This window comes from Crocodylus porosus, unplaced genomic scaffold (assembly GCF_001723895.1).
Source record: "Crocodylus porosus isolate Cpor-Errol unplaced genomic scaffold, CroPor_comp1, whole genome shotgun sequence".
NCBI classification, from domain to species: domain Eukaryota; kingdom Metazoa; phylum Chordata; order Crocodylia; family Crocodylidae; genus Crocodylus; species Crocodylus porosus.
In genome coordinates this window covers 4,472,704-4,498,507 of record NW_017728933.1, presented here as the reverse complement: position 1 = coordinate 4,498,507, position 25,804 = coordinate 4,472,704, and the positions used below count along the sequence as shown (strand labels likewise).

At 51.5% G+C, this 25,804-nt stretch overlaps 1 protein-coding gene across 3 annotated transcripts in view; it reads right to left on the bottom strand.

Annotated features, from left to right (window-relative positions):
• ZMAT4 (zinc finger matrin-type 4) overlaps positions 1 to 25,804 on the bottom strand; it is a 104,830-nt gene that overhangs the window by 65,215 nt on the left and 13,811 nt on the right. Inside the window, exons 1-2 of one of the 3 annotated variants that reach the window (XM_019546066.1) lie at positions 17,417 to 17,682; positions 14,947 to 15,048 (exon numbers count right to left, since the gene is read on the bottom strand). In XM_019546066.1, coding sequence (XP_019401611.1) covers positions 14,947 to 15,048 — 102 coding nt within the window. In that variant the 5' untranslated portion in view covers positions 17,417 to 17,682. Of the gene's footprint in view, positions 1 to 14,946; positions 15,052 to 17,416; positions 17,683 to 25,804 lie in introns of those variants that run through there. The other 2 variants (XM_019546064.1, XM_019546063.1) reach the window with 2 other exon arrangements.

Genomic DNA, 25,804 nt, shown 5'->3' with positions numbered 1-25,804 from the left:
TCACCTTGCACTTGTCTGTGTTGAATCCCATCCTGTTCTCATCCGCCCACCCCTGTAACCCATCTAGGTCTGATTGCAGCCTCTTCCTCCCTTCTAGCGTGCCCACCTCCCCCCCACATCTTAGTGTCATCAGCAAATTTGAACAGGGGGCTTTTTACCCCCTCGTCCAAGTCACTTATGAAGATGTTGAACAGTGCGGGCCCAAGGACCGAGCCCTGGGGGACCCCACTGCCCACATCCCTCCAGGTCGAAAATGACCCGTCCACCACCACCGCTCTCTGGGTGCGGCCCTCCAGCCAGTTGGCGACACGTCTGACTGTGTGGGTGTCGACACCACAGCCCCCCAGTTTCTTAAGGAGAACAGGGTGAGAGACAGTGTCCAAGGCCTTCCGAAAGTCCAGGAAGATGATGTCCACTGCTACCCCTGCATCCGGGGATTTGGTAATCATTTCCACAGCTCCTCCTTTTGCATGGTGGGAGAAAACGTGATTTTCCCAGACCCCAGCTTTGCCTATAGCCAGTGTGGTTCAAGTTAAGTAGAGCCAAACCCAAACTTTGCTGTCGGTGACCAAAGGCCAGACCAGCTGTTCGGTAATTAGCCATGGCAAAGCAAATCTATCTGAATTATGTGTGCTAAGCAGCGTGAGTCAATCCCATAACTCGCTGGTTCCACATCCAGGCAGCCCTGGCGCTTCAGCCATTAGCCATCTGCACGCTTGGAAACCTGGGGCCTGATCTGCAGCCCAGGGAAGGCGACGCAAGGGCTCTCACGGCTTTCGGCAGCCTTTTGACCGCTCTTGAACTGGGCCCCACGGCAGATGGGCTGTGCAGCTGGAGGCAGGAGATGGCAGAGCAGGCCCAGGCTCTCCGCCCTGCAGGCCCTTCCCAGTGGCCTGGCAGCAAGGAGGAGACTGGATCCAGCTGCAGGTCCACATAGCCCAGTCCCGTGTCCCAGTTGATACCCCTTCCAAAACATGCATTTCCAAGCCCTTCGGAGACAGTCACGTGCAAAGAGCCTTCTTTTTGTTCGGTTTATCCTCACACGCCCTGCTGTCTAGCTGTACCTAACTATACTCTTTTCTGTCTGGCGAAGTTCTTATGTAATAAAGAAAGATTTTTTTTTTTTTAATTTATTTTTTTAAGATTTAAAGGCACAATTTTAGCAGCAATCATTTTTAGTGCTGCTTTCTGTAGGGCTCACGCTGTTCCACAATAAATGATGCCAAAGCATCATCATTAAAAGGCAACCAAAGCCCTAGCCATCTGTAAACAACCTCTCACCTTTATTTATTCCTATTTATTCATTCAGATTTATTTATGCATGATAAAAAGAGGTGATTATATAGTCCAGGCATAATTTTAAATGGCACATCAGCAAAGACCCTAGCGTACCCAAGCTGTGGCTGTCCTGGCCAGTGCAGCCTTTGCCGGTTCGTCCAGTGCTCAAAATCTGTCCTTAGCCCTTTGCAGCAATGCACTGAATGCCTCATTTTCAGGAATGGGGAGATGGGGGCACGCATCTGTCAACCCACTTTGTCTCCAGTACTTTCTGCATCTACATGTGTATTTACCATCCTAACGCCCCATGGTGAGAGCTAAGTGGTTTTCCTCCACACCCGGCTTGCACACTGGTTCTCTTTCCTTTCCGTGCAGCCGACTTGCAGTCGGCAGCTTGGAGGTGTGAGAAAGGGGAAGTGTTAAAGGAGGTGAGGATAGGACTGTTGCTGACAGCTCTCCTGGCAGCGTGCTGTGCCCTGCAAAGAGCTTATAGCACCTCCAAGCTCAAAGTCCAATTTAGGAACCCAATTCAAAAGCTTCCCTCGCACTGCTGAGTGCGAACGCCGAGGTGAAGACACCCAGAGTACAGCAATGACTGCCAGGGAAGTGTGACGCATGCCAAGTGCTCCATCGCTTGCTCGGCACAAAATCCTCGAGTCAAGGCCGTGCACAAAGATTCACCAAGAAGCGCCTGCCCGCCAGCGCCGGGGATAACTCAGCATCCTCCAGCCAGCCCTGCAGGCACGTGGACAAAAGGGAACCTAAAGACAACAAGTTATCTGATTTAGGAGCTTCAGATTAAATGGGACATGCCTCGTTTTACCAAATACTTTACATGTGAAAGTGCTTGGAAAAAAAGATAAAGGCCTCGCTTTATAGCTTGCAGGCAAAAGGAGGGGCAGCCGGTCAAGGGACCAGTGCTGAAAGTGAGCTAGGCAATGCCTGCTTCCCCTCTGCAGCAGCTCAGAGCGCTTTGCTGCTGTGGCAATGAGGGCACCTAAGCAAGTGGGCAGATAAGCAGATCATACAATGAATGGTATGTGGCAGCAGGAGGGTCCCAGGTCCCAAAGGACACAGCAGAGCCCAGCTTGCCTTGTAAACCCAGCATCTGCTCCTGGCGGTGCAAATCACAGTCCTGCGACAGACCGCTTTGCAGAAAGCAAGTGACAGCTCTCCCCAAGGTGAGACCTCATAATTGCGTCCGCTGGTGGAATAATAGCAGCAACCACAACCTGGAAAATAAGGGTTAAGGTAGGTCTAGGCAGAGCAGCTCTGCTCACCCAGATAAGGAGACTCTGTTTTGTCTTTGGCGCAGAGTCCTGGGGCACGGCGCACATTTTCTCTTTTATTCATGGCACGATCTACCCGCCCCGAGCTCTGCACAGAACAGCGGTGGACACAAAGCTGGAGCAGGAGGTCATTTGCCTGGACCCTCTGGCACTTCTTTCTGGGCTGTTTGGAGCAGAGGACTGCTGCGTGGCTTGCAGGCCTGGGAGCTGGGTCCTGCCGCATCGTTGCTTGTCCCACCCTCTTCCTGAAAGCCTCCAAAAGGAAGGAGATCCCCCCACTTCTCCAGGCAGCTCGGTCCTGATGCTGTTAGTGAGAGGAGGCTTGTCCACCGCTAGCACGAGACATTTCACTGTCCTGTAAGGGGTTTCTTCACCCCCCCCACCTCACCAGGTTTTCATCAACCGCTTCTGCTGCTGTAATTGCTGTCCGTCGCATTTCTCTGTCCTTTGGTGCTTCACTCATCTCCTTTTTTACGCCCCTGCTCACTGCAACACCTCCCTTCTCCCTATGCTCCTTGCTCTCCCCCTCCCCTGCCAACATCACGCCTGAAAAACTTTACAAACCTCTTGCTCCTGCACGTACAGGGGGCTCGCTGGAGCGCACGAGGGAACACGCTGCACAAACAGGCCCAGGAAGTGAAAAGTCATTACTGCCACCCTTAGCACAAGGGCTTAAGCTGCATTTAGACTTTATAGTCAATTGTTTGTCAGCTCCAAGAGACTTCAGTACAGATCATGCGGCTGAGCTGTGCCACGCTAAGTGCTGCACATGCAAAGTACGACAGACAATCCCTCCCTAGGAAAGCGTGGAAGAGCCAGGAGAGGAAAGGCAGGATGATTACTGCTATACCCATTTTGCAGATGGGGAACTAAGGCAGAGAGAGATCAGAGATTTCCAGGTGAAACAGGGACTTGGTAGAGGTGTCAAGAATTGAACAAGGCCCCGTGGGGCCACAGATCAATGCATTCCTCACAAAAACCATGCCTCCCTCCCTTTACAAAAAGCATATTCATTGTTTAGAGGCTCAGTCATCAACTCTCAGGGTCTGGAGGAGCCAGTGGTGTGCCGAGGTTGCCACGTGATCCAGATCATCGGCTTCCACTCTCCCGTTTACACCACCTCAGTAAACCGCAGTGGGAGCATTCGCACCAAGGCCTGTCAGGTCCCTTGAACACACACCTGGTGCTACATGGCTAACACCTCAATCCAAGCTCTATCCAATTCACGGCTACGGGACAGACGACGAGTGCCCGGGTCTTTGCATCACCTGCCAAATTGATCAGGAATGAGTTCCCTTTCATGCGTTTGGTAACAGATTTTCACCAGTAAGGATCCCGATCACTACAGCCCCCACAAAAAAACTGGCAAGTCCCAGTTTTGAAACCTACCTACTAGATACTCCAAATCCACAAACTATGTATAGTGTTGGTTTTGTATCGCAGTGGTTTCTTCAAGATCACATCCAGCAGTTCAAGGTTAAAGGTTGCAGGGAAAAGGTTTGTAAGTCCCACAAGGCTACAGAGCCTCCCAGCGCATTCCTATGAGGGTTTGGGGGTTTTTTGAGCTAAAACATTGAGTTCTGCAAGGGCCACAAGCCAACCCTGTTGCATTCCTATGGAAAGCTGACCTATAGCCCATGCAGCCCTGGCCAGGCCCCAGGTCATTTTTCCTTTGCTCCCAAGGCAGGTTGACCTGTTGTCTGGGAGGGCTGCAGATGAACCCCAAGTCATCCCAAGACAGACAAGGTCCTGTGGGTCAATCTTTTATTAGACCAACTCAGTAATACCAGATATTGGATTGACCCAAACAACCTTGTCTGCCTATGTCCTTAGAGCATCATGGCTACAGCCAACACCCCTGTAACATGGAGGTCACCGCAATGCATTCCCATGGCAGGATGATCTGTACTCTGGGGAGCTGCATCCAGGCACCAGGTCAACCTTACGCCTTCCTAAGGGGATCTTTTCCTTAAGGAAAATGCTTTCAAGTCCAGCAAGGCTACTGGTAAACCCCACATGTTGCAATGGAGTTTTTTCCTAGGGAAAATATTTCTAAGTCCCACAGTAGACTAACCTATATATTATATATGCACATATAATATATATACCCCCATAAAGGATGTAGGTTGTAGCCATGATGCTCTAAGGACATAGGCAGACAAGGTTTTGGGGGTAAACCTGATCTCTTTTATTAAACCAACTCATATACATATATATATTTGTATGCATCCATGCATGTATCTACTTTGGTTAGTAGATCTATACCTGCCTTTTTCTTAATTTCAGGCTAGCACCGCACTAAGTACATCTCTCTACACAAGTCACACCAGGACCCTCACAGCCTTGCGGGAGCTGTCTGCTTTCCCTGGTTCTGACGGGAACGTCTCACAAAACCCCGCAGCTCTTCCCCCTCCTGGCACGCTGCCGCTCTTCAAAGAAAAACTTCTCTAAGCCAGACAAAGGGGCAGGGAGAAGCACTGACTTGCTGCACCCTGGGAAGCTGGCTTGCAAGGAAATGTTTTATCTGCAGCTCCATCTCTGCTTGGGAATCACTCATGGTCCAGGCAGCCAGTCAAACCTGACAGCTTTCATTACAGTCAACGCTGTTTTTCCTACAGTCACCTTCACAAGAGCACATCTAACCCAGCAGCACTGCCTCTCTCATCTGGGCACCAGGGATTCCTGGCGCACGTGGGCTTTCTGTGGCAGGAACATGTTCATGCCAAGGCCGCCTGAAAACCCCACAGCCCCAGAGAGGACACATGCGTGCCTTCCCATCTCCACTGCACCTGCACAGTGGACGTGAAAGCCTCCAGTGTAAGCATAGAAAAGCTGCCACACAATATCTGTCGCTGAGCCCCAAACCGCATACCACATAAGACGAGTTGTTTCTTCCCTTGGCGCAGGCCCAAGCTCCCCAGCACCACACAGACAGGCGACACATCCACCCTGGCAAGGAAGAGCCATGAACGGCTACAATGAACCAGACGACCAATGCCATTAGCACCACACACGACAGCCTTTACTAGTCTGACAGCTCCCAGAGCCAGGCTGGCATCACTTGCTGGTGCCCTCGCTGTAGCCATGTACCAGCCCACAGACAGAGCGCCCCGGTACCGGGAAGCAGAGCTCAGTGGACACAGAGAAGCTCAGGGGCACCTCGGAGAGCTCTCAAATGCTGCACGGGAGAGCCGAGATTGGGTAAGCCACGAATTAGGAAATATGGGTTCTCCTAAAAATCCCAAACCTGAGCTCTTCAGACAGGTCTGCATGGCAGTCTGTATTCCGGATGCTCTTCCGGGAGTGCCAAGCACAAAGGGGACAGCTCGGAGAGGGAGGAAAAGCCTGCCCCAGAATAGGTGCTTCCCCCCAGCAACTGCTGGGCTTGTTGTCCGCCCGCCACCAACTCTCCGATTGGACCCAACGCTTCATCGACGTCTCAGCAGCACTGAAAAACCTTTACATCTGCAGACCTTGTAGTTTTGCTTCATTGGAAGGTGTTTTTGCAGCTGCCGCAGGTGCCTGCGAGAGGGGTGGCCCTAAGCTTGTCCCCTCCCTTCCCCTTTGCCTCGTCCAATGCTTTCCTCTTCAAAAGCTGATACATCGGTCTTCGAAGGTTTCCCATCAGCGCTGAGGAAAGCTGTGCTTGATGGTGGCTTTGCTTCTGCTTCAGACTTGGAGACACCTGCTAACTGAGCCCGCCCAGATGCGAGATTCCCTCTGATGATACCACCGTCTACAGCACTTGCAATGCAGCAGGAGGTCAGGGAAGAGGTTACCTGCTGAGTGCCTGGAGACTCAGCTAGAGCTGAAACCGGAATTGCAACGATGACCTCAAACTGCAAATCAGAAGAGTTAACGCAGCTATAGCTGCCCATGCGTACTGTGTGCATACATCCGTGTGCACCTCTCTATCAAAAAATGCGATGGAAAAAAATTAACATTGGCAGGGCCTTGCTGGTTTTATTTGACCTTTAATGCTGATTTGTGGCAAACATATCAAGTGTGTTAGTGCTGCTTCTGCTTCAACGTAACACCCATGCACGCAGTGTGGCTGGGCCTGGTCACCCTGCCAGACAGTAGCCAATGCTGCTTTCTGCCAACATCTGGGACCTCAACCCCAAGGGAAAGCTCAAGGCTTATCAGTCAGTGCTAACATCAGCGGAACGTGAACTTCCGGGCCTCTTCCTTGATGCCTTTCACTGGTTTTCTGAAAGACGTGTCTAGCACTTCAGCGTTTTCAGCCAGAAGCATGACACTATTTGAGGGGAGCCCAGGCCTGGAACTGAATGAAATCGGACACTATCTATCTCGCTGTTGCTGCCTCTTTAGCCATAGATTTTAGCACTCTAAGTGCATTAAAAATAACACTAGGCCATTAAGGTCGACAACAACGTGGCGACGCGTAGCCTCATAAAGAGCCAGTTTCATCTAAAGCCGTTTTCTAAAGAGCAAAGGGAACCAGTCGTTAACACCACACCAGTGACTCGACGTACTCCATGCAGAAAATGGAAAATACAGCTGTAGCCATGTTAGCAAAAAACCAGCAGGGCTATTCTATTTCTTTACAACAACACGCATGGCCATATTTACCTAGGCACATTTTACTGGCAGCTGTTAAACCATGCCAGAAGAATTGAGTCTTAAGATAAATTCTCAGTCTGTGCACGTGCACGCACACGGAAACACACAGACACTGAAGCAGCTTTCTCCTCGCGCGAGCAGCAACACAAAAACTAGCTTTTGCCATATCCAGAAGTTTGCTTTCTCCTTCCCAGACCCAGGACTTGCTGCTAGGGTTCACCCTATGGAGAGACACCAGCAGCCCGGTACAACTCACTGGCCTCGGGGCCACCACTGCAAGCCCCTTGTAGCCAGTCCAGAAGAGGACAGCGCAGGGCATGCACGTTCAGGGGCATCCGACCCTACAGCTTTTGCCTCTCGCTAAAGCAAAGACAAATTATGCAGGCAAATAGCAGTGAACATAGAAGGGACAACAGGTCCCACATGTGAACGGATAGATACCAATATTCCCACATCAGCTGCTACTGGCTCAGAGAATACCAGACCTTACTCTGTCATCTACCCCTCTCAGCCGTGCCATTCCTCTCCTCTAGACCATCCATAATTTATCCCTCCTGTGGATCAAAGTTGCCCCAATCTTTGCTGCATCGCTATAAATCCTCCCCTAAGAAAGGAAAGCTAAAAGCCCAAGTGGACTGTGCGAGAAGAGGCCTGCCTGGCACAGCCACACCGGCAAAAACTTAATCAGCCAGTGAAAAACGGCTGCTTGGACAGCACGTGGGAAAAGACGTCCGAAAGAAGTGAGCCCACGGCAGGCTGGAGAAGCAGGGTTCGTTAAATGGCTGCATCTTCCCTTCGGCAGACTGGAAGGCAAGGCACCGGGGGGAAGAGGCAGGTGGAGGGAGAAAAATGACTTTGCAGGTGCATCCTCAAGCCTGCAGCTCCTCACTTGGGAGCTCTCCTTTGACACGGAAGAATCTTCCAGCACCGCATTCATTTTACTAGGGAGAGGATATGCTCTTCTGCTGCATTAATATTTCAAATCCGGGATTGCTTTTCTGAGCACATGCATTCTGATCTTTAAGGCACTAATGTGCCGATAGCAAACAATGCTTATTATTCCTGCCGACAAGAGATCTTTCAAGCCAAACTCCCTGCACATGGACAGTGCAACTGGCAGCAGATCAACTTGAGGACCATGCAGGCCGGCCACAGACAAAGAGTATCGATGAGGCTGTCAATACTGTTCACCAGAAGCACTTGTCTATGACAGTTCAAGACATTTCAGGGCGTGCTCCAGCTCTGGGAGACCCAGCCAAAGGGCATGACACTTTATTTGTTCTCCTGAGTTTATTCAGCATTAGAATTTTAATTAACTTGCGTCCCTCCCCTCCCCCTGCATTTCCCTCTCCAGAGCAAACACTGGATTATTCATTGCTTCGCTGGCAAGGGGAGCCAGGAATAGCACTTGCAAACTGCGCTGGCTTGGCCTCGCGTTGTAAAGCTCCAACTTACCCTTTAGTCTAAATCACAAAGTAAAATATTATGCAAGCACCTGAAGCCATAAAGATTACGAGGAGGAAAAGGGTCGTGGCAGCATCCCGAGCGAATGCGCTAATGAATATGCAGCTCAGTGTGAAGTCTAAAGGCAACTTTGTATGTCTGGTAATTTTACTGCGGGATTTTTCAAGGAGAAATGCCAAAGTAAATGCGAACGTCTTTGTAATGGCTGCGTGCCCCTGTGCACAGAGCTGGGAACTCAAGAAAAGGGATTTTAAATTTACAGCACAGACCTCCTCCCCACTGCCCCAAAGATGCTCCTGCAACTCAGCACGGAGTCGGCTGGGAGGAAGGGCTGCACGGCGGGTGGAAGCGTCAAGAGCCAGAAGGGATCGACAGCAAGCAGGAGGGGAGAGAAGCTGCAGATAGACCGAAGGGAAGAGACCAGCTGTAGACTATGGATTTCAAGGTCACTCCAGTGACTGAACACCCTCCAAGATGTCCGGAGGTTTGCTCGGCTAGCCCCGGGGTCACCTGCCTCGGAGCTGGGCTGGAAGTCCTGCAGAGATGGAGCGCCTCGGAGAGCCCCAGCTGCTCTGGGCTGCAGCCGAGCGGGGAGCAGGCCAGGAAACCTCCATCTAGACAGACTGTTTGTGCTGACACCACGCCTGGTCGCCAGGCTCAGGCTGGGCCTTCCCACCCGCCCCTGAGCTGGCTTGGGTGCTCTGACAAGCCACGGGCTCCAGTTATCCCTCCATTATCTCTTTTTGTCCTCACCCCCTGTTGCACAGCAGCATCCTCGGGGCATATCACAGTGAGAGGAGAAGAGGGGTGCGTGGCTGTAACACAGCTCATACATCAGGCGGCTTCTCCCCAGACTCGCCCGCAACGAATTTTTGTCCCTCTGACCAGTTTAATGATGCAGTGGTGCTGCGAGAGCCTGAGGCGATCTATGGGTGGTGCAGCGCAGGGCTGATCTGGGTCCTTGCTGCTGGAGCAGCTCCCTGGGGCGCAGGCAGGGCAGAGGCTCAGGTCACCTGCTCCTGCGCGGGTCCCACCCCGAGACCTGTCATCGCAAAGGGATGCACGTAGGACATGGAGTTTTCTGTGCCGTCAGGCCCAGAGCAGAAGGTCATTTGCTTTGAGCAGCTGCCCAGCTGCGAGCCAGGGGAGCGAGGTGCCCTCGGAAGAAGCTACTGAAAGCCCAGCTACTTCACCGACTGCTCCCTTTCCAAGTCTCCTTGAGAGCAGGAGGGGGCTGCCCCAGGGGGACGCTCAGACCTCTCCCTGCACACCCGAGAGACCAGTGGGACGCGGGACCGGGCGCGCGTCCAGACGGTCAGGCAGGCCGGATTGAACTCCACACACGACAGAGCCAGCCCGTCTGACACACTCGTTTGATCCCCGCCCCTGCAGATCGCACCTGACTCTCACGACTTCTGGGGGAGGGCAGGGCGTTCGCCTCCGCCACCACTCCTCCCTCCCTCCTCCACGAATCCGGCTCTGTATTTCCCTTTGTGCTTTGCCTCTCGTGTCACCTCATGCCGTACGCAGCCAGCAAATGCCTGCAGTGACTGTACTGCTTTGTCCTTTTTGGTGTTTCTTCATCCCATCACCCAATCATTGCCTTTCTCCCAGGGGGAGAGAGGTGGGGGGAACAGCAAAGCCAATACGAATGCAGCACTCTCAGCAGATAAAGCAGTGTACCGTGCTGTTACCTAGCAGGGAATTTATTAGGCATCAATATTTGGATACTTCATTCCAGTGGCAGACCCTATCACAAAGCCTAGAAATGGGAGGAGTATGGATTTCTCTGATAAATATTGCAGGGCAATTGCCCACCCAAACTTCCCCTCCTCTCCCCCAGGTTACGACCATGGCATGTAAACACACCGCCTTTCTCAGCACCAGCAGCTCAGATGGCTCTCGTTTTGTGCTTGTGTGCAAGATAACTACTGTTACCTATAAAGCAGCCTCACATGCCAGTCGACAACTATGCCTGAGGAGCTTGCGGGGGCTTTTTTACATTTCTGTAGATGCCAGCGCACTGGAAATAACAACCTTGCATCCAGGTGCACATATTGGCTCTCACAAACCGCATCCTGAATTCAATCGCTTCATCCCAGAAAACAGGGATGTTATATGGGGAGGCACTGTGGATTTTCCCGTGGATGAGAGCAGAGGCTCAATAACCATGCATCAGAGACACGGACAGGCTGAGGGAGAGAGTTGTACGAGACAGACGTGAAAGAAGGACAGGGTTTTGTTGCGTGTCGGGCTGGAAGTGAAGCTACGTGGCAAACCCACCGATCCTTTTGTCATTTTCCCACTCCACTTGCCCTTGGAGATAATGCTACTTATTATTTGCACAACTGTCAACAAATTATTTTTCATTCCTGGCAAAGAAGCGCTAAAAAAAAGTCATTCTGCTCCTTCCCGAGACATCAGCAATAACTCTTTCTGATTGAAACGGGCTATTCAGCTTTGGCAAAATAAAAAGCTCCTCGTTTCATATGCCATTTCCCTGCAGTTTGTCTGGAGAAATGTCTTATTTTACATGCACACTGGAGCTGAGGTTTCAGCACATGGCCCTAGGGCTGTAGGCTTTAATCTCAGAGCCCAAGTTGTCTGCCCATGGAAACATCTCCATCTAGATGAAGAGGTTACATCTTTACAAAAGCTTCCCTATGCAAGCCGTCCCATCCAAGTGTTTGCCCCAGTTATTCCTGAAATACCATGGACAACCCTGCCACCCACAGCATGTGGCTCAAAAAACACCAGGAACACTTGAAAGCAAGGGGGCAAGGGCCTTCTCAATGTCCTCCCACCACAAAAGTTGTTGAAACGCCTGATGTCACTCATGTCCTTTGTGAAGCTTCAAAACAATTAGACAGACACTGGTTTACAGGTTGATTCGCTTTGATGCAACATTTTGAAATGAAATGCCAATACGTAGTTTATTCAGAACAGATGGCATGAAATTAATTGTTGCGGGCTTTGTAAACCTGAAACGCCAAAAATCAAGCCATAGTTGATGGCGGAAGAAAACCAAACTTTTACGTGCAGCATTTCTGGCAGGAGAATTCAAAATTTGGTTCCCAGTTGGGAGTGCCCCAGGAAAACACATACTTTTGACTCAAATGTCATACTGTCACCGCCTTGATTTATTACTAATAGGAAGCAGAGAACTTTAAATGATGATGAGAAGTCATTTTTTGGGGCAGCAGTTTCTAGAGTCCACAGCCCCAGGAGTGGGGGACACTCACTTTGGCCACTTGCTGTATAAATATACTAGCGACTCATAAAAAATGAGGGTGGAAGGGACCTCAGGAGGTCACGTCTAGTCCAACCCCCTGCTCCAAGAAAAACTCAGCCCCAGCAACAGCATCCCAGCCAGGGCTTTGTCAAGCCAGACCTTAAAAACTTCCAAGGATGGAGATGCCACCACCTCTCTGGATAACCCGTTCCAGTGCTTCACCCTCCTGGTGAGAAAGTTTTTCCTTGATATCCAACCTTAATTTCTCTCGCTGCAACTGGAGACTGCTGCCCTTTGTTCTCTCACCTGCCGCCACAGGGGACGCTCACTCATCGCATGAAGTGAGTTTTGAAAGTGTAAAAGCAAATACCTCCCTGCCAGCCAGAGTGGCTCATCCAGCCAGGCCACAGAAACCCTTCCTGATGCAAGCATCCAACCGAAACTACTTGTCACAGCCCCGAACTCTGATATTCAGAATGAATGGAGTGGGGACCAGCTGCAGAAAGCCAGAATTATTTGCAGAAATTACCGCCCAATATTTTTTTAGTGATTAATAGATCTGGGGAAAAAAATCAAAAGCTGCTCAGTCAATGCCCACGTAGAAAAAGAGGCTAAGTTCATTGAATAAATTATTCAGTACAAATGATTTAGCCCTGTCTTGGGAAACCATATCCAATTCATATCAGGGAGGAGGAGACAACAGCAGCAGAAAGATTTTCCATTCACATTTAGATGGGAAGCGATGTTTCTCTGCTGCACATCAATTCTTTGGAAAACTTCCCCGCAAAGTTCGACCTGGAGTCTGCTCAAGAGCTACCCGAGTCAATGCCACAAAGAGAAAACCATCACTTCTACCAGGAGGCCCAACTGGTTTTGCCACTAGAGCGATATGGCTACGACCTGGATACCGGCTCCCAGAGAAAGGGAGCAAGCCCTGAAAGGGATGGGGAGGAAGATGATGTTGCGGCCCTGCCATGGGAGCGAGGGAAGCTCACTGCTCCAACGCAACCCTCGCGTCTCGCAGGTGATGCCCCAGCCTGGCTCCACCAGGAGGAGGGCACCAAGCGCAGTGTCTGCCCACAAACGTCAAGAAGCAGGGGGCCCGTTTTGCCCGGCCCTTCCAGTTTCCACTGTGTTGTATAACCCAGCAGGCACGGTTACATAATGGACGTGCCGGGCTGCCACCTGCGGTGCCTGCTGGGGATTCTCAGGGTACGGCAAGCCGGCACGACACATCGCACCAGAAATACACGACGCAAAACCAGGTTGTTTTCCCCATTTCCAGAACATCTGGTCTGAATTAACAACGCGGCTCGCACCTGCGGTTGGAAGGAGGGGAGGTGGGTACGCAGGCAGCAGCCCCGATATTCGGCACTCGGACTCGTGTCTAGCCTGAGATTTGGTTCCCTTTCCCAGCACTTCCGCGACTTAGCACTGCTGCCTTCCTCTTCGCAGCAGCTGCTGGGGATCTCTGCTTCGCTCCGAGTTTACCGGGCAAGACTGGTTCGGCAAGTTCCTCAGGGCATGAGAAGTGCCTTATAAATAACTGCATGCTATTGTCGTCATGATTTATTAATGCAATGTGATGTCCTTGCACATCACGTACCTCTGCTATGTTTCCACTGGCAACCGTAGGACAATTCGCTCTCTCTCTCATTCCTACCCATGGCAAGAGAAAGACTCGCGCCAATGGGAGCCGAGGTTCAGGCCAACCAAGCAGTCCGTGGGAAAGCCATGATCTGTGGGCACTGACACAAGTTCTGATGGCGTCAGCCGAGTTTTCTCCCTCTCCAAGTCGTTAAAACCCAACCACTCACAAGCTCCTGGCAGAAATCATTTCTTTTCCCCCTGGAGGTTTTCAGTAAAGTTATATCTCCCTCTCCCCTTCCTATACAAGCATAGCCAGCTGCTGATAAGAGAGGGCATGTCACCAAGGTCCCTTTATAATCCAAGCTCTGCAGTGCGCACTCTTTCCTTTCCCTATTCCCATCCGAGTCCAGCTTTCATTTCTCACCCCGGCTACACTTAGCCAAGCCACCAAGCCGCCTCACCTTTCCGATCACCTTCTGCTGTTTCCAAAGCAACTCCAGGACTGTTGTCTTCTTATTGCCTGAACAGCACGCGTCCCGGTGTGGACACAAGGGTCTTTTCCCTTTGCCAGCATAACAGGATGGGGTGTCCCTCGGGGACTCCCTCCCCTCTAACAGGAATGCATTTCATTTTGTTGGGAAGATGTGCAGTGCTGTTAATTGCTGTTCTAACATGTCTCTAATGATATATCCTTCCTAATTGTTTATAGCTTGCCTACCTCTTAAGTGCTTAAATACATTCAACAAATACTAATCTATTCTCTGCACAATTAGCAGTTTCTGCTCAGCAATGGATACTGCACCACGTTTTATCTAAAAACTTGCGTTGAATTAATTCAACTCTTAACTGAGCCCCTGCCCCACCTACCTTGCTTTTAAAACTAGTTTTTCTATGGTCTGCACAACTGACTTCAAAGCTGGACAGCGGCGAGAGATACAGCAGGCTTCATAACACGGGCCCTATGGAAAAACTGAGCGCCAAGTTAGAGAACGGCATAACAATAATGAATTTGTCCACGTTTAAACTGCACCGGTGCGCTGCTTTTACGTTCTCATTCGCGTGTTCTACCGTGAACTCCTGGGTGATCAGTGACCAAGTTATCTGCAAACGCGCCTCCTTTTGTGCACTGCCTCATTATCAAGGATTCCTTCAATATCCTACAAAGGATCGTTTTTTCACATAGTACCACCACAGTCAATCCAAGCAGGAAAACAAATGCCCCAAATATTGCAGCAGCATTGCCAGAAATCCTTAAATGCCAATGAGAAACAAAAGCAAGGGGAAGGTTTGCTGGCATTTAACCCGGTCCTACTATTGAATGCATGGGGCTCAGGGACCATTTTTGCTCTTGTCTAAGGAAGATGCTGCAGGTTTTGAAGGGCAGACTCCAGGTTTCTGGACCGGCACTAAATCATAGTGACATGACATCAGAGGGGAGGACCTCCAGCAAACACAGCACAACCTTTGTGAAACCGCGTTCCCAAATCCGAGTCTCAAAAATGACTTTACCTCATAATGAGCCACCCGCTGAGATTCGGATATCAGCTGAGCACTGCAGACTTTGCAATAGCTTTCAGTGAAGAGTTCCTGGTCGATGTCAGATGACTTCATCTGCTTACAGCCATGCAAATAAAGCAGAGAATTAAGGAAAAAAAAAATAGGAATGATTAGCTAGAAACATTTCGAAAAAGGTATAGCAAACTAACACTTCGAAGTGAACTGAACCGTTTTCATTACAAGTCAATGGAACTGCAGCTTCTCGCATGTTTTTGGGAGTCAACACAAAACACGGCAGTCCCACTGTTGCGTGCAAATCCCAACATCCTCAAGTAAATGTTGGTGCTTATTCCTGTTCCCACTGCCTTGCTACCCACTGCCCTCCTACCATTTGTTACTCTCACTGGCTGTGCCTTGTTTTAGGTTACAGACAACCTCCAGGACAGGGACCATGACATGACTACCTGTGATACAGCAGGGTCTCAATCTGCCTTGGGGGCTTTTGCTCAACGATTATACTGGGAAGGCAAGCAAGCACCATCACCACTGACAACTCCGGATAGGATGAAGCATGGGAGGTCTCTCAGCCTGCAGAGAGGCCTCAAACTGCAACTTCCTGACTTTTTTCACAGAAACAGTTTGTCTTTGGACACACAAGGAGGGTCTGACAGTGCCCACACATGCAGAAGTAGCTCCTCCCGGACACCATGGCCACATGCATGGCCCCAGGTTCAGTCTCCACCACCTTTTCATGCCTCAGGGCACATCGCACAAAGGGGCAAGCATTGCTCAGGACCAGCAACATCCCTTCCATTGCATATGGGCAGGATCGGGACCCTTGGCTCCATGGAAGAACAGCCCATTAGCTTCCCTTCTTTATATCTCTGGGTTTCTACCTCCGTTTCATTAGTTTGAGTGCATTAATTACACCTACATACCCCTCCCATCTCAACTAGGCTGCAGTCCATGTCTGTATGCCACGTGCAAACCATCATGTAAGCAACACAGGCTATTCGCCTGTGTGCCCAGCTTAGAGCACCTGACAGCGATTTGTTACCCCTTATCAACTCTTTACAAATGTTCCTTTAAACCAAAGCAGGGCATCTATATTGCATACTCTCTGAAGGCATTTCACTGCATTTCAAAAGTCAGACGCGGAAGGAAACAGGCTGTGTTGTTCCCAAACAGCAGTTCTGATATTTTGGGGCTCCCTGCAATTTCCAGCAAGGAACCTCACAAATAGCAATTCAGGGGTGTCCGAGTTAGCAGGAAGCTAAGGCTATTGTACATATTGTCCTCATCAGGGAAGCGACTGCAAACATCAGACTCTGAGCAGAGAGCTAAGAGAGGCATGGGGAAAAACAAGGCTTGCAGGAGCACGAGCTCAGGCAAAGCAACAGAAGCAGCTTGAGGGGCAGGATATAAAAATCTGTGTACTAAAAAAAATGAAGTGCAGATCAAAACATCCCAACTCCTGCCAAGAGCCATCTACTCTGTTTGTCAGCCATAACAAACCTATGTGCAATAAAAGCTGGGGAACTAATTCAGCTCCCCTAGCACTGACCTATGTGAGTTAATTGATTGTGATGGGAAATAACCAACATGGAAATAAAAAACTACAAGACAGTGTAGGCAGAGAAAGGATTGTGGGCAGGCAGCTCTACTCTACTAGCTAGTTGCTGTGGCTTGAAGATCTGCTCCTACCTTTTGCTCTCTATCCTAGCTTCACTCCACATTGGCATTCTGCAAGAAATCCTGCATTTGTAAGCTGCTCCCAAAAGCCCAGCAGGCATTTCTAAGCGCCCAAAGATTCAGGTGCAGATCCTCTCAAAAGCAGACTAAAGATGCAAGACAAAATTCTCCCCCAAGTCCAACAGACGGAGGCAAAGCAAATCTGACCACTCTCCTCTGACCCGTAAATCACTAAGGAAGGATCCTACTCCTAGGTCTATAGCGCTCCATGGACTCATCTCAGCTCACCTTCCACGTCTAAGCGTGCCCTCCAGAGCAGCAGGCAAAGCAGCTGTATGCATAACACCTGTTAACAGCCCAGGGCCAGGATCCGTGCTCCCTCCAGGATGGGCACAGGACCCCGGTGGGTGGGAATTACAGATTGCTGGAGGAGGCAACACAACCCACGGCTTTCCACTTATGCAGCAGCTTCCAATCTATTGATCCTGCTGGGCTGCAGACAGAGAGAGGCTCAAGTGAGATTGCTACAACTCTCAGTGCCACTTGTTAGCCAGGCATGAGGTGCTGGTGTTGTACCCACTGCATTGCAACAGGCAGGTGTGGTCACACGCATAGGGGAAGGGGATACTCAGCTGGGCCCTGCATGCTCCCTCCCAGGGGAAGGGGGTCCACCACACGGATACAACAGCACAAGAAGGGCTGGACCCCCAATCCTGTAGCAAACATGCCAGGGAGATTTAAGCCACGCATTTTCCTCCCAGACTGATACTACCTGGGGCAATGCACTCACTCCAGCGAGAAGTGCTGCTGGGTCCCTGACTCAGCTGCAAAAGTCATCTGAAAGCCAGTCCCTGGGCTAATGCAGCTTGGGGAGCAACTCGGGGACCCCATCCACTGGAGCCCTAATACCTGCAGGAGCTTGATTCTCCTTGGAGCACGCCGGGTCCCAGGGCTGCCGGGGCCAGACCAGCTTGTGAGACCTGATACTCTTCAGCTGGGCCCGTTTAGCAGTGAATAACCCTTGCCTTGCTGATTAGGCACCATTCCTGAACACCTGCGGTGGTTAGGTGGGAAGTGCTGGAGAAGAGGAAATGCCCTTCCTCTGCACAAGAAGCATATTTAAAAATTGACCAAAAATAAAACAGGCCACTCTTCTGATCTCTTGGCTTGGCTAGTAGCAAGGAGCAAGCTGGGCCCAATGCAGGCTGTAGCAGGGTCTGCTGGAGCTTCAAAAGACAGTTCCCATGGTGGAAATACGTGCCTGGACTTCTGTCAGCCAGCACAGCCCAGCCCAGCCCACCTCAGTGCCTGCTGCATTAGCCAGCGGGGCTGGGGCTGCTTTGCACTGGGTGCTGCCCATCAGCTCCAGCATCCTCTTCCCCCTTCCCTGCCTAGGCAGCAAGAAGCAGCCCTGGAAGAAAGGCCCCATCGCAGGGTTGTTCTCTCCCCAGAGGGGTGCAGGATGAGTGGCTTGCACAACCAGCTTGCTCTGAAGCCAGTGCTGTGCCTGGCCAAGGCCTCCCATGAAGGATAACCCTGGCTGGCGTGAATCTGGATGGTCTCGGCACTCTCTTATGCTCATGCTTGTCTCCAGCAGCAGTAGTGGGTGGCCTGGCATGTCGCATATAGGGGTCTTACCCAGCCCTTGCTCATAGGCAAGCCCTTGTCTTGGAGGCACGGTTGCATTTTGCCCTTTCTGGCCTGGGTCATGCTTTCCCCTGTCTCGTACTTCCTGCCAGGGCTTCCCTCCTGCTACAGCCACAGCGGTCTCTGCCCAGGCCAGCACTCCAGCCTCACTTCTAATGGCTCGCGCACTCAGCTTGCAACAGCAGCACAGAGACACCAATTGGCTCCGACCTCCTGAAGCAGCAAGCCTGGGGTCTCTCCTACCAGCTCTGTTCTCATTAAGATGCCGCCAGGTCCATGGGCTTCTTGCTGTGTCCCTGGGTGCTGCTTCAGGAGTCAGCATACAATTTGATTTTAACCCTGGCCCCATAGCTGCAGCACCAACAGCAGCAGAAGCCATGTCTCCCTAATGCTGCAAAGCAGGCAGCTGCGGATACAGGCAGGTGAAACTACATCCACGTGATGGGCTCCGGTCTATGAGAGGGCATCCTAGTCCCTGTGCCCAGGGCTCAGCATCCCTATGCTACGTCTGCACAGTGAGGAGACAGGACCCAGTGCCCAAACTCTATGGATGCAGCTCAGAGGCAGATTGCTTTTTAATAGAGACAGGATGTCAGAGCGGCGGAAGAGTGAGGGACAGCAAGATTACAGGGTGCAGGAGAATAAACAGAACCAAAGCCTCCTTCGTGTCACTAAGGCGTGGAGAAGACCCAGTCATACGTGAACTTGGGCACTTACAGAAATTAGGAAGCTTTTGATGACAAGCCATTTAGAGCCAAAAATAAATAAATAAACCCCACAGCAAAGGGTGTCTGCTACCTCTGCTGGAAGGAGACAGCCACATAAACACTCCACTGTATCCTTTCTCTATATTGTCCTCACAAAGCTGCTACGAGAAATCTGGGCATTTTGAGAGAAGATTTCAATGCCCATCTCAGACACGGACAGGAGGAATGCAGCATCCTTTCCTTGTCCCACATCAATCCAGCAGAAATGGTCCAGAGCTGAATTCCACCTAGGGCAGCCGCTGCAGAGACAGCATTGCTCTCTTTGCATGTGCCCAGCAGAAGTCATTGCCAGCTGTATGCCCCCTCAGCAAGAAATTGCGGCATCAATGCCAGCCTCACTTCTTACTAGGGGAGTCTGTTAGCAGAAGGCTTTTCCCCTTTTTCTCTCCTTGTCTATTATAGTCCACCGCACAAGCACACTCGGTAGCATGATGCAGATCCAGGCAGACAGCATGGCGAGCGCACATCCGAGTTCAGGGAGAGGCAGGATGACAGAGACGGAAAAAGAGCTTAGGAGGATTAGTCAGATGTGACGGCCCCGGTTGAGAGAGCTAAAGCTACCATCCCTGAAGTCTCAGGGAGCATTTTCCAGGCCTAGGCAAATGTCATCCCTGTCTGGGCCCTGAGTCACACAAGACACACTCCCAGGCTCTTCACAGGCTAGAAATACTTCCCATGCAGCCTGCCAGACAGAAGGGGACAGGTTCTGGCTTCCAGCTGACACCAAGGTCACTGGGTAGCCAAAGAGGAAAGCAAATAATCTGGACTTGAGCAAGGGAGCCTAAAATTCGAGCCTAGTGTGAAGCTAATCCTGTCCCATGTGCATAAATTTGCCCATTGTCCCTATAGCAAGAACCTGGCCCCAAGGACCTTCCAAGCTGGAGTCTCAGTTCCGACTCTCACAGGTGCTCCTTCTGTAACACCGTGCCAGGCACCTGGGGAGGGGTCTGGCCTGGCCCTGGAATAGCCTGAAATCCAGATGTGCTTCACTTTGCAATATAAACAGCTGGACTCCACCCAAAATTTACCTTCCCTTCTCCTGTGGTGCTGAGCACTGACCTGAGACCACAGACATGTTGATGCTCGTGGCTGTTTCAGGCACAGAGCTCCACACAGTGATAAAGGGACGTGGTCAGCTGCACGTTCAGGGGCAGGCAATTATTTTGGGCAGAGGGCCACTTACAAGTTTTCGCAACCTGTCGAGGGCCACATTTCCCTCTCGGATGCAGAAAAGCAGGAACAGCCCCACAGTCCAAGGCCAGAAGCCTCTGTTAGGCAAGGGCTTCTGGTTAGGAGCTGGAGCTGGGGGGCCTTCCTGCTGGGTCTTGCTGCCGGCTTCCCCTGGATCCTACTGCCCCTGTCTCTTGTCATCTTTGACAGGCAGCCAGGAGCAAATAAATGTTAAATTTTCTACATTTTCTGGGGCCCCGCAGGCCGGGTAGATTGGCATAGCCCCCGGGACATATTTTGCCCACCCCGGTGCCCATGGTCAACTCTTCCTTCCACTGTTTCCATGCCGCTGCCAGGGTCTTTGACTGGAAACCCAAATGCATCCCTCTGTGCTGCCTGCTCTCTTTGCTGTGTGGGCAATGCTTCAAATCACACCCTCTTTGCTGTGGTTCTCATCCGCTGCCACCGCACTGCATGCACAGGGCTCTGTGCAACAATAAAGGGACTTCATTTGGGCTACAACACCGTGGATCTTTATTAGATGTGCCGTGTGCTCTGTGCTGCTGCTTGAGGGGCAGCGGGTGTTTGGAGCCACTGCAAAATCCCCTAAGCACGTGGAGCTTTCTGGCATCATCCTTGAAAGCATCCTCGCTACAACTTGTGTTCCAGCCCGCAGGTCGTTACAATCCAGCTCCAGCCAGGATTTACTGTCAGATCCTCTCCTCCTCCTTGTCCCTGTATCTCTACCATGCTGTGTGAGGCCGGGTTCTCCTCTCCATTATACTGGTGTGAATCTGGTTCTCCTCTCCATTATACCAGCCACGCCACGGGCAGGTATAAACGGTTGCAGACAAAGCAGGTGTGAGAGAGAGGAGAGTGAGCCCTGCTGCACGGTAACGAAATGCATTAAAATGCATCAGCATTTAGCATCTCATGGGGCCTGTCATAAGAGAATGGCCTGCACCAGCCCTGACAGCACCCAGAGCAGGACCACCCAGGAACCTCCATCTATCAGCTCCTGCTGAGAACCGTTTCTCTGGGTGCAAAGCCTCACAGATTCACAAATTTGTGTTCTGCAGCTGAATAGCACTTTGATCTTCAAAGACACCTGGAAACCAGCCCTCTCTTCCCCTAGATATACAGTGAGGAGTCATATGTCTGTTCTCTTAAATTAAACCCCCAACCAGACGGGTGACAGCAGCTGCTGGCAGATGAAGCCAACATTACAAAGAGCGAGAGATGCCAGCAAGCCAGCCTGGGCTGCTCCGGGGGTACAGCATCCCATGGGTAACACAACCCAGAGATCCATGTGTTACTGAGATGGAAGGGTCAGCACAAGCCATAACACTTCAAGCGTATTTGCCTTTTCTACAGAACACACGCTGGAAGTAATTCAGGCTGCGATCGCTGCTCGCAGCTTAATAACAGTGCAACACGGAGGCTTGATGAGCTGCAGATTATTTGCTGGGAGTCTCAACCAGGCCCACACCAAAATAAAAAAGCACTTTGTCTCGTTTGTTTTTCTCTCTGGGCAAATTCATTGCAGAGCAGCCTACTGCACAAAAAGTTGGCCTGGACCTCAGGCTAGAGCTGATTTGCTCTACCCAGGCCAGCCCAGCTCTAGTCAAGCAAAGATAATTATCCACATTTCCCCCCTAACCATGGGGACATTTCATAGAGCCCGTGATGCAGTGCCGCCGTACAGATTACCAAAGCAGCCCCTTTCCTAGAAGCGCATTCCCAGTAACTCCTCCGCCTCCCTAAAGCCCTGCAGTGGTCTTAAATAAGCCTTGCCCAACCAGCCTTTTTTTGAACCCTTGACATCCGGCTAAACAGAGATTGCTGTACCCTTCACGTAGCCATGCTCCATACGCCTGCTGCCTGCCACGTGATTCACATCGCCCCTAAAGAGAGTGGCAGGTACTCGCGAGACTGGCTCCCACCCAGCAGGACTGAGCTGCCTCAGGGGCATGAACACGCAGCTTTCTGGGGCAGAATATGGCCCCGCATTTCCTTCAGGCTGTGGGGGCAGAGACTGCAATGTGAGCAATGCACGGGGGCAGTATGGGGCCGAGGCAGTCAGATGCCTAATGGGCACCGGCTTTCGGGGATCCTCCACACCATTAAAACAAACCTCTCTCTGAATATCGCACCCTGAAGTTCTCTGCCTGCAATGTGGAACCAGCAAGCCCTGTCCTGCCACAGTGCCCAGAGGGCCCAAGAGAGGAGCAGGCCTCTGCAGGCCGGGTCCTGTACACATGCACACGAGTAGGCTGGGACCCTATTCCCCCGAGACCACTTGGGCTTTTTCTAGACCCCGCCGTGGCGCGGAGAGCCAGGGGAAAGCTGGCTGCATCATCCTCATGAAGATGCTGTCTCAGTAGCTGCATCATTGCAGATGTCCCAGTGACAGCATCTGTGGATAATTACAAGGTCTTTAATCTACACCGAAAGGCGCGTGGCAGATAATGAACCCCAAGAACAAAGAAAACAGCCTCACTGTTTAGACGCTCCGACCCAATGCAGTGCTCCTGCCATGAAAAAGCAGGTCCCAGCTTTCCTCCATCTACTTTTGCCACAGGTGCACTTTGCATTATGGCTTTGTGGGTCAAATGTAAGCAGTAGCTTTATTAACTTCCTCCACTCACCGGTGTCATAAAGGGAGTTCATAAGCAATTAGCTATTTCTAATCACTTAATTCCACTTTAAGTCCCTGCCTGGAAGAATCTCTCTCTTCCCAGAATCTGCTAGTCTTTGGCTGCTCTAACCTGAATTTTAAAAATATCCCTTCCTTAAGCAATTCTGCAGCCCTGCATCTCTGCCGTTACGAATCAGGCAAAAAGTAGCCTGGGCATTGTCTCTCCCGCTGCTCCCAGCCAGCCACCAGCCTCAGAGGAACGTTACTGCAAAACAGCACGTGCACCCAAGACGTGCAAAAGCCGAGGCCCACGGGGATGCAAACACTGCCTCATCTTCTGGGCTCTTCTTCCAGGGGGCTGAAGAATTAATACACAGCTCCTGTTCTTGCCAGCTGAACACAAACCATGCAGCCGAGCGCAAGTGCTTAGGAGGGAGGTACCGCGGGGTCTAAATATTTTAAGCTCCTTTGTCTCCACACTTCAGTTCTTTCGCCCGGTGCCCACCCCAGACAATGGTCATTTTGTCTCCTGCTGCTTCACAGAGATTTATTATTTATCGGCCCTCTCCTTTCTGCTGGCGTTGCCGTGCTAAACCTTCCCCTTTCCGCGATCGGTATCGTCTCTGCGTGTCAGCTCAGCATCTTTGGGAATGGTAAATTGTGTCAGAAGAGACTTTATTTTAAATACCCTGTGCCATATGGCTATGATTCTTCTCAGCAGTTTTAGGAACGATAACAGCTAAATGGAAATCAATTTGACGGGGCTGATTCCAGGGTTTGGCAAATGGTAGAAAGAAGCCAGCTAAGAAGAGGCATTAAATTTGAGAGGGTGCCAATCTGCACGTTCACATCAGGGACACGTTCAAGGCCAAACTTGTTTCTCACGTCGATGCACTGCAGGCCATCAGACAAGGCCCTGGGTGCAGGGGAGAGAGGGAAGAGGGTGTGGGGGGCGTACCCAGGGCAGGTACTTTTCCAATCCAGAGCAAAGGCTGGCAGGCAGAGATGTCCCAGCAGAACTTCCCCCTGTGGAAAGGGGCTTTTGCACAAATTTAATCAAAGCAATGGGGGTACTTGTCCCCCAAGCAGGGGGCTCCATCCACTCTGTGACACTGCTCACAGGTGCCACCCCCGGGAACTTGCAGAAGAGGCTTAGTGGGCCACAAGCTGCAGCATCACTGCACAGAGGTGGCACGGGGGCCGTGGCTCGTGACACGTGACTAAGGGAAGCACGGCCTGCCTGCAAGGACTCAGTACACGCAGGTGCATGGATCTGTCCGCACCAGGGCATGACCCGCTAGGCAGCATTACCTATCCCAGAAGCATGGCCAGGGATTCCTGCCTTGGGAGGCAGAGTGCCGTGTCACACCAGCACACTTCTGAGGCTCGTAATTAAAGTTGCTTGTTGTTTGATCACCTGCTTGACGCAATGTAATTAGACTTGCTGCACGGGTTGATTTTTTTGTCTCGTTTGATCAATGACAAGAAGCACTAACAAGAGACGTGCGGTTCTGCGTCCCGGCGTCTGTGCCAGCTGAGGGAAAAGCCCCTCGCTTTGCAGTCCCTTATCCAATTTCTTCGGAGGGACCCTAAGCACCTATCCCAGAATTAATGGCTGGAGATCTCCTCCGAGCTTAACCACGGGGATATGTGACAAGCCAGCGCTCGTGCGGGAGCCAAAGGGGAGCGGCAACGCAGGAAGAAAGGCGCCGATTTTCGTCGGTGTTATGAATTATTTGTGTTCTTTGGTTGCCGCGACTCTCTCACGGATTAACACCTCGAGTGAGGCTGCCTGCTTTCTCCAGCTATTTAATTTGTCTTGCAATCAAAAGAAAACTTCCTGAACTAATAATTAATGGGCTGTCAGCGGCTGTGTGCAAACGCGGTGCTCACAACGCGACAGCTGAAGAAAGGCAAAGCGCTGCCTTTTGAAGTCACTCCTGTACCAGGCTCCTAAGCTGGATGAACGGCTGGGTCCACCCCAGGCACAAGGGGTTGGCGCAGGCTTTTTCTCCAGAGAAGGCCGGCGGTAACTCAATTCTGCGGGCAGTCTAGCCTCTGGTCCCTCAACGAGCAGAAGGGAGAGGGCAGTCTTTCCCAAACACCGCTCCGAAAGGGCCAGGGCATCATGCACAGCCTCTTCTAATTGCTGGCAGCAAGAGCTTTGGGGAAGTAGCAAACCTCCTGCTTCCAGGTGTAAGCCACTCTCTAATTAGGAGAGATGAGGAAGTGTCCTTGAGTGAGGCACCAATTATCCCCGCAGGCTCTCGGGGACCGGCTGCTGTCAGGGGCACAAGACTGGGCCCCCAGGACCCGAGATCTGACCCTGCTTGGTATCACTGGGGAGAAGAGACCCCAGGAGCCCCCCTACTCGCCCTCTGCTTTCGCTGAGGATCTCTCAGACAGGGGTTTGTGCAGTTCCTGGATAACCCCCTTCCCTCTCCTAGCCAGAAATAGCAAGGTGCCCCATCAACCCACGAGAGCCCCGAAGAAAGTGATGAGCAGAGCATGTTCTCCACGCAGGGAGTGTGGGCGCAGCTGGGAAGGCAGGCTGTCAGCCAGCTCTGCCTCCCCATGATATTAATAAATGGGGACTTAGGAAAACAGCCATATGCCCCTTCTCACCTTTTACCTACTTCTGTGAATACACAGCTATATTTAGCAATGGAAGAACGGAGGAAATAATAAATACCAGGCACGGCCAAGGAGGGGCTGGAGCCGCTAGCTACAGATAATGCCCGCAGGCAGGGGAGGAGAGAAACCTGCGTCCGCGGAGCAAGCGGAGGGTGCACCACATCCTTGAAGCAGCAATATGTGGCACAAGCTGGACCGCACTGCCGGCACACACAAGGGACGCGGGCTATGCACAGGGATCACGTCAGGTCAGCACTGCCCGACTCACTACCCTACATGGCCTGGGAATGAAGGGGCCGCTGATAACATTAGAAGCAGGTAC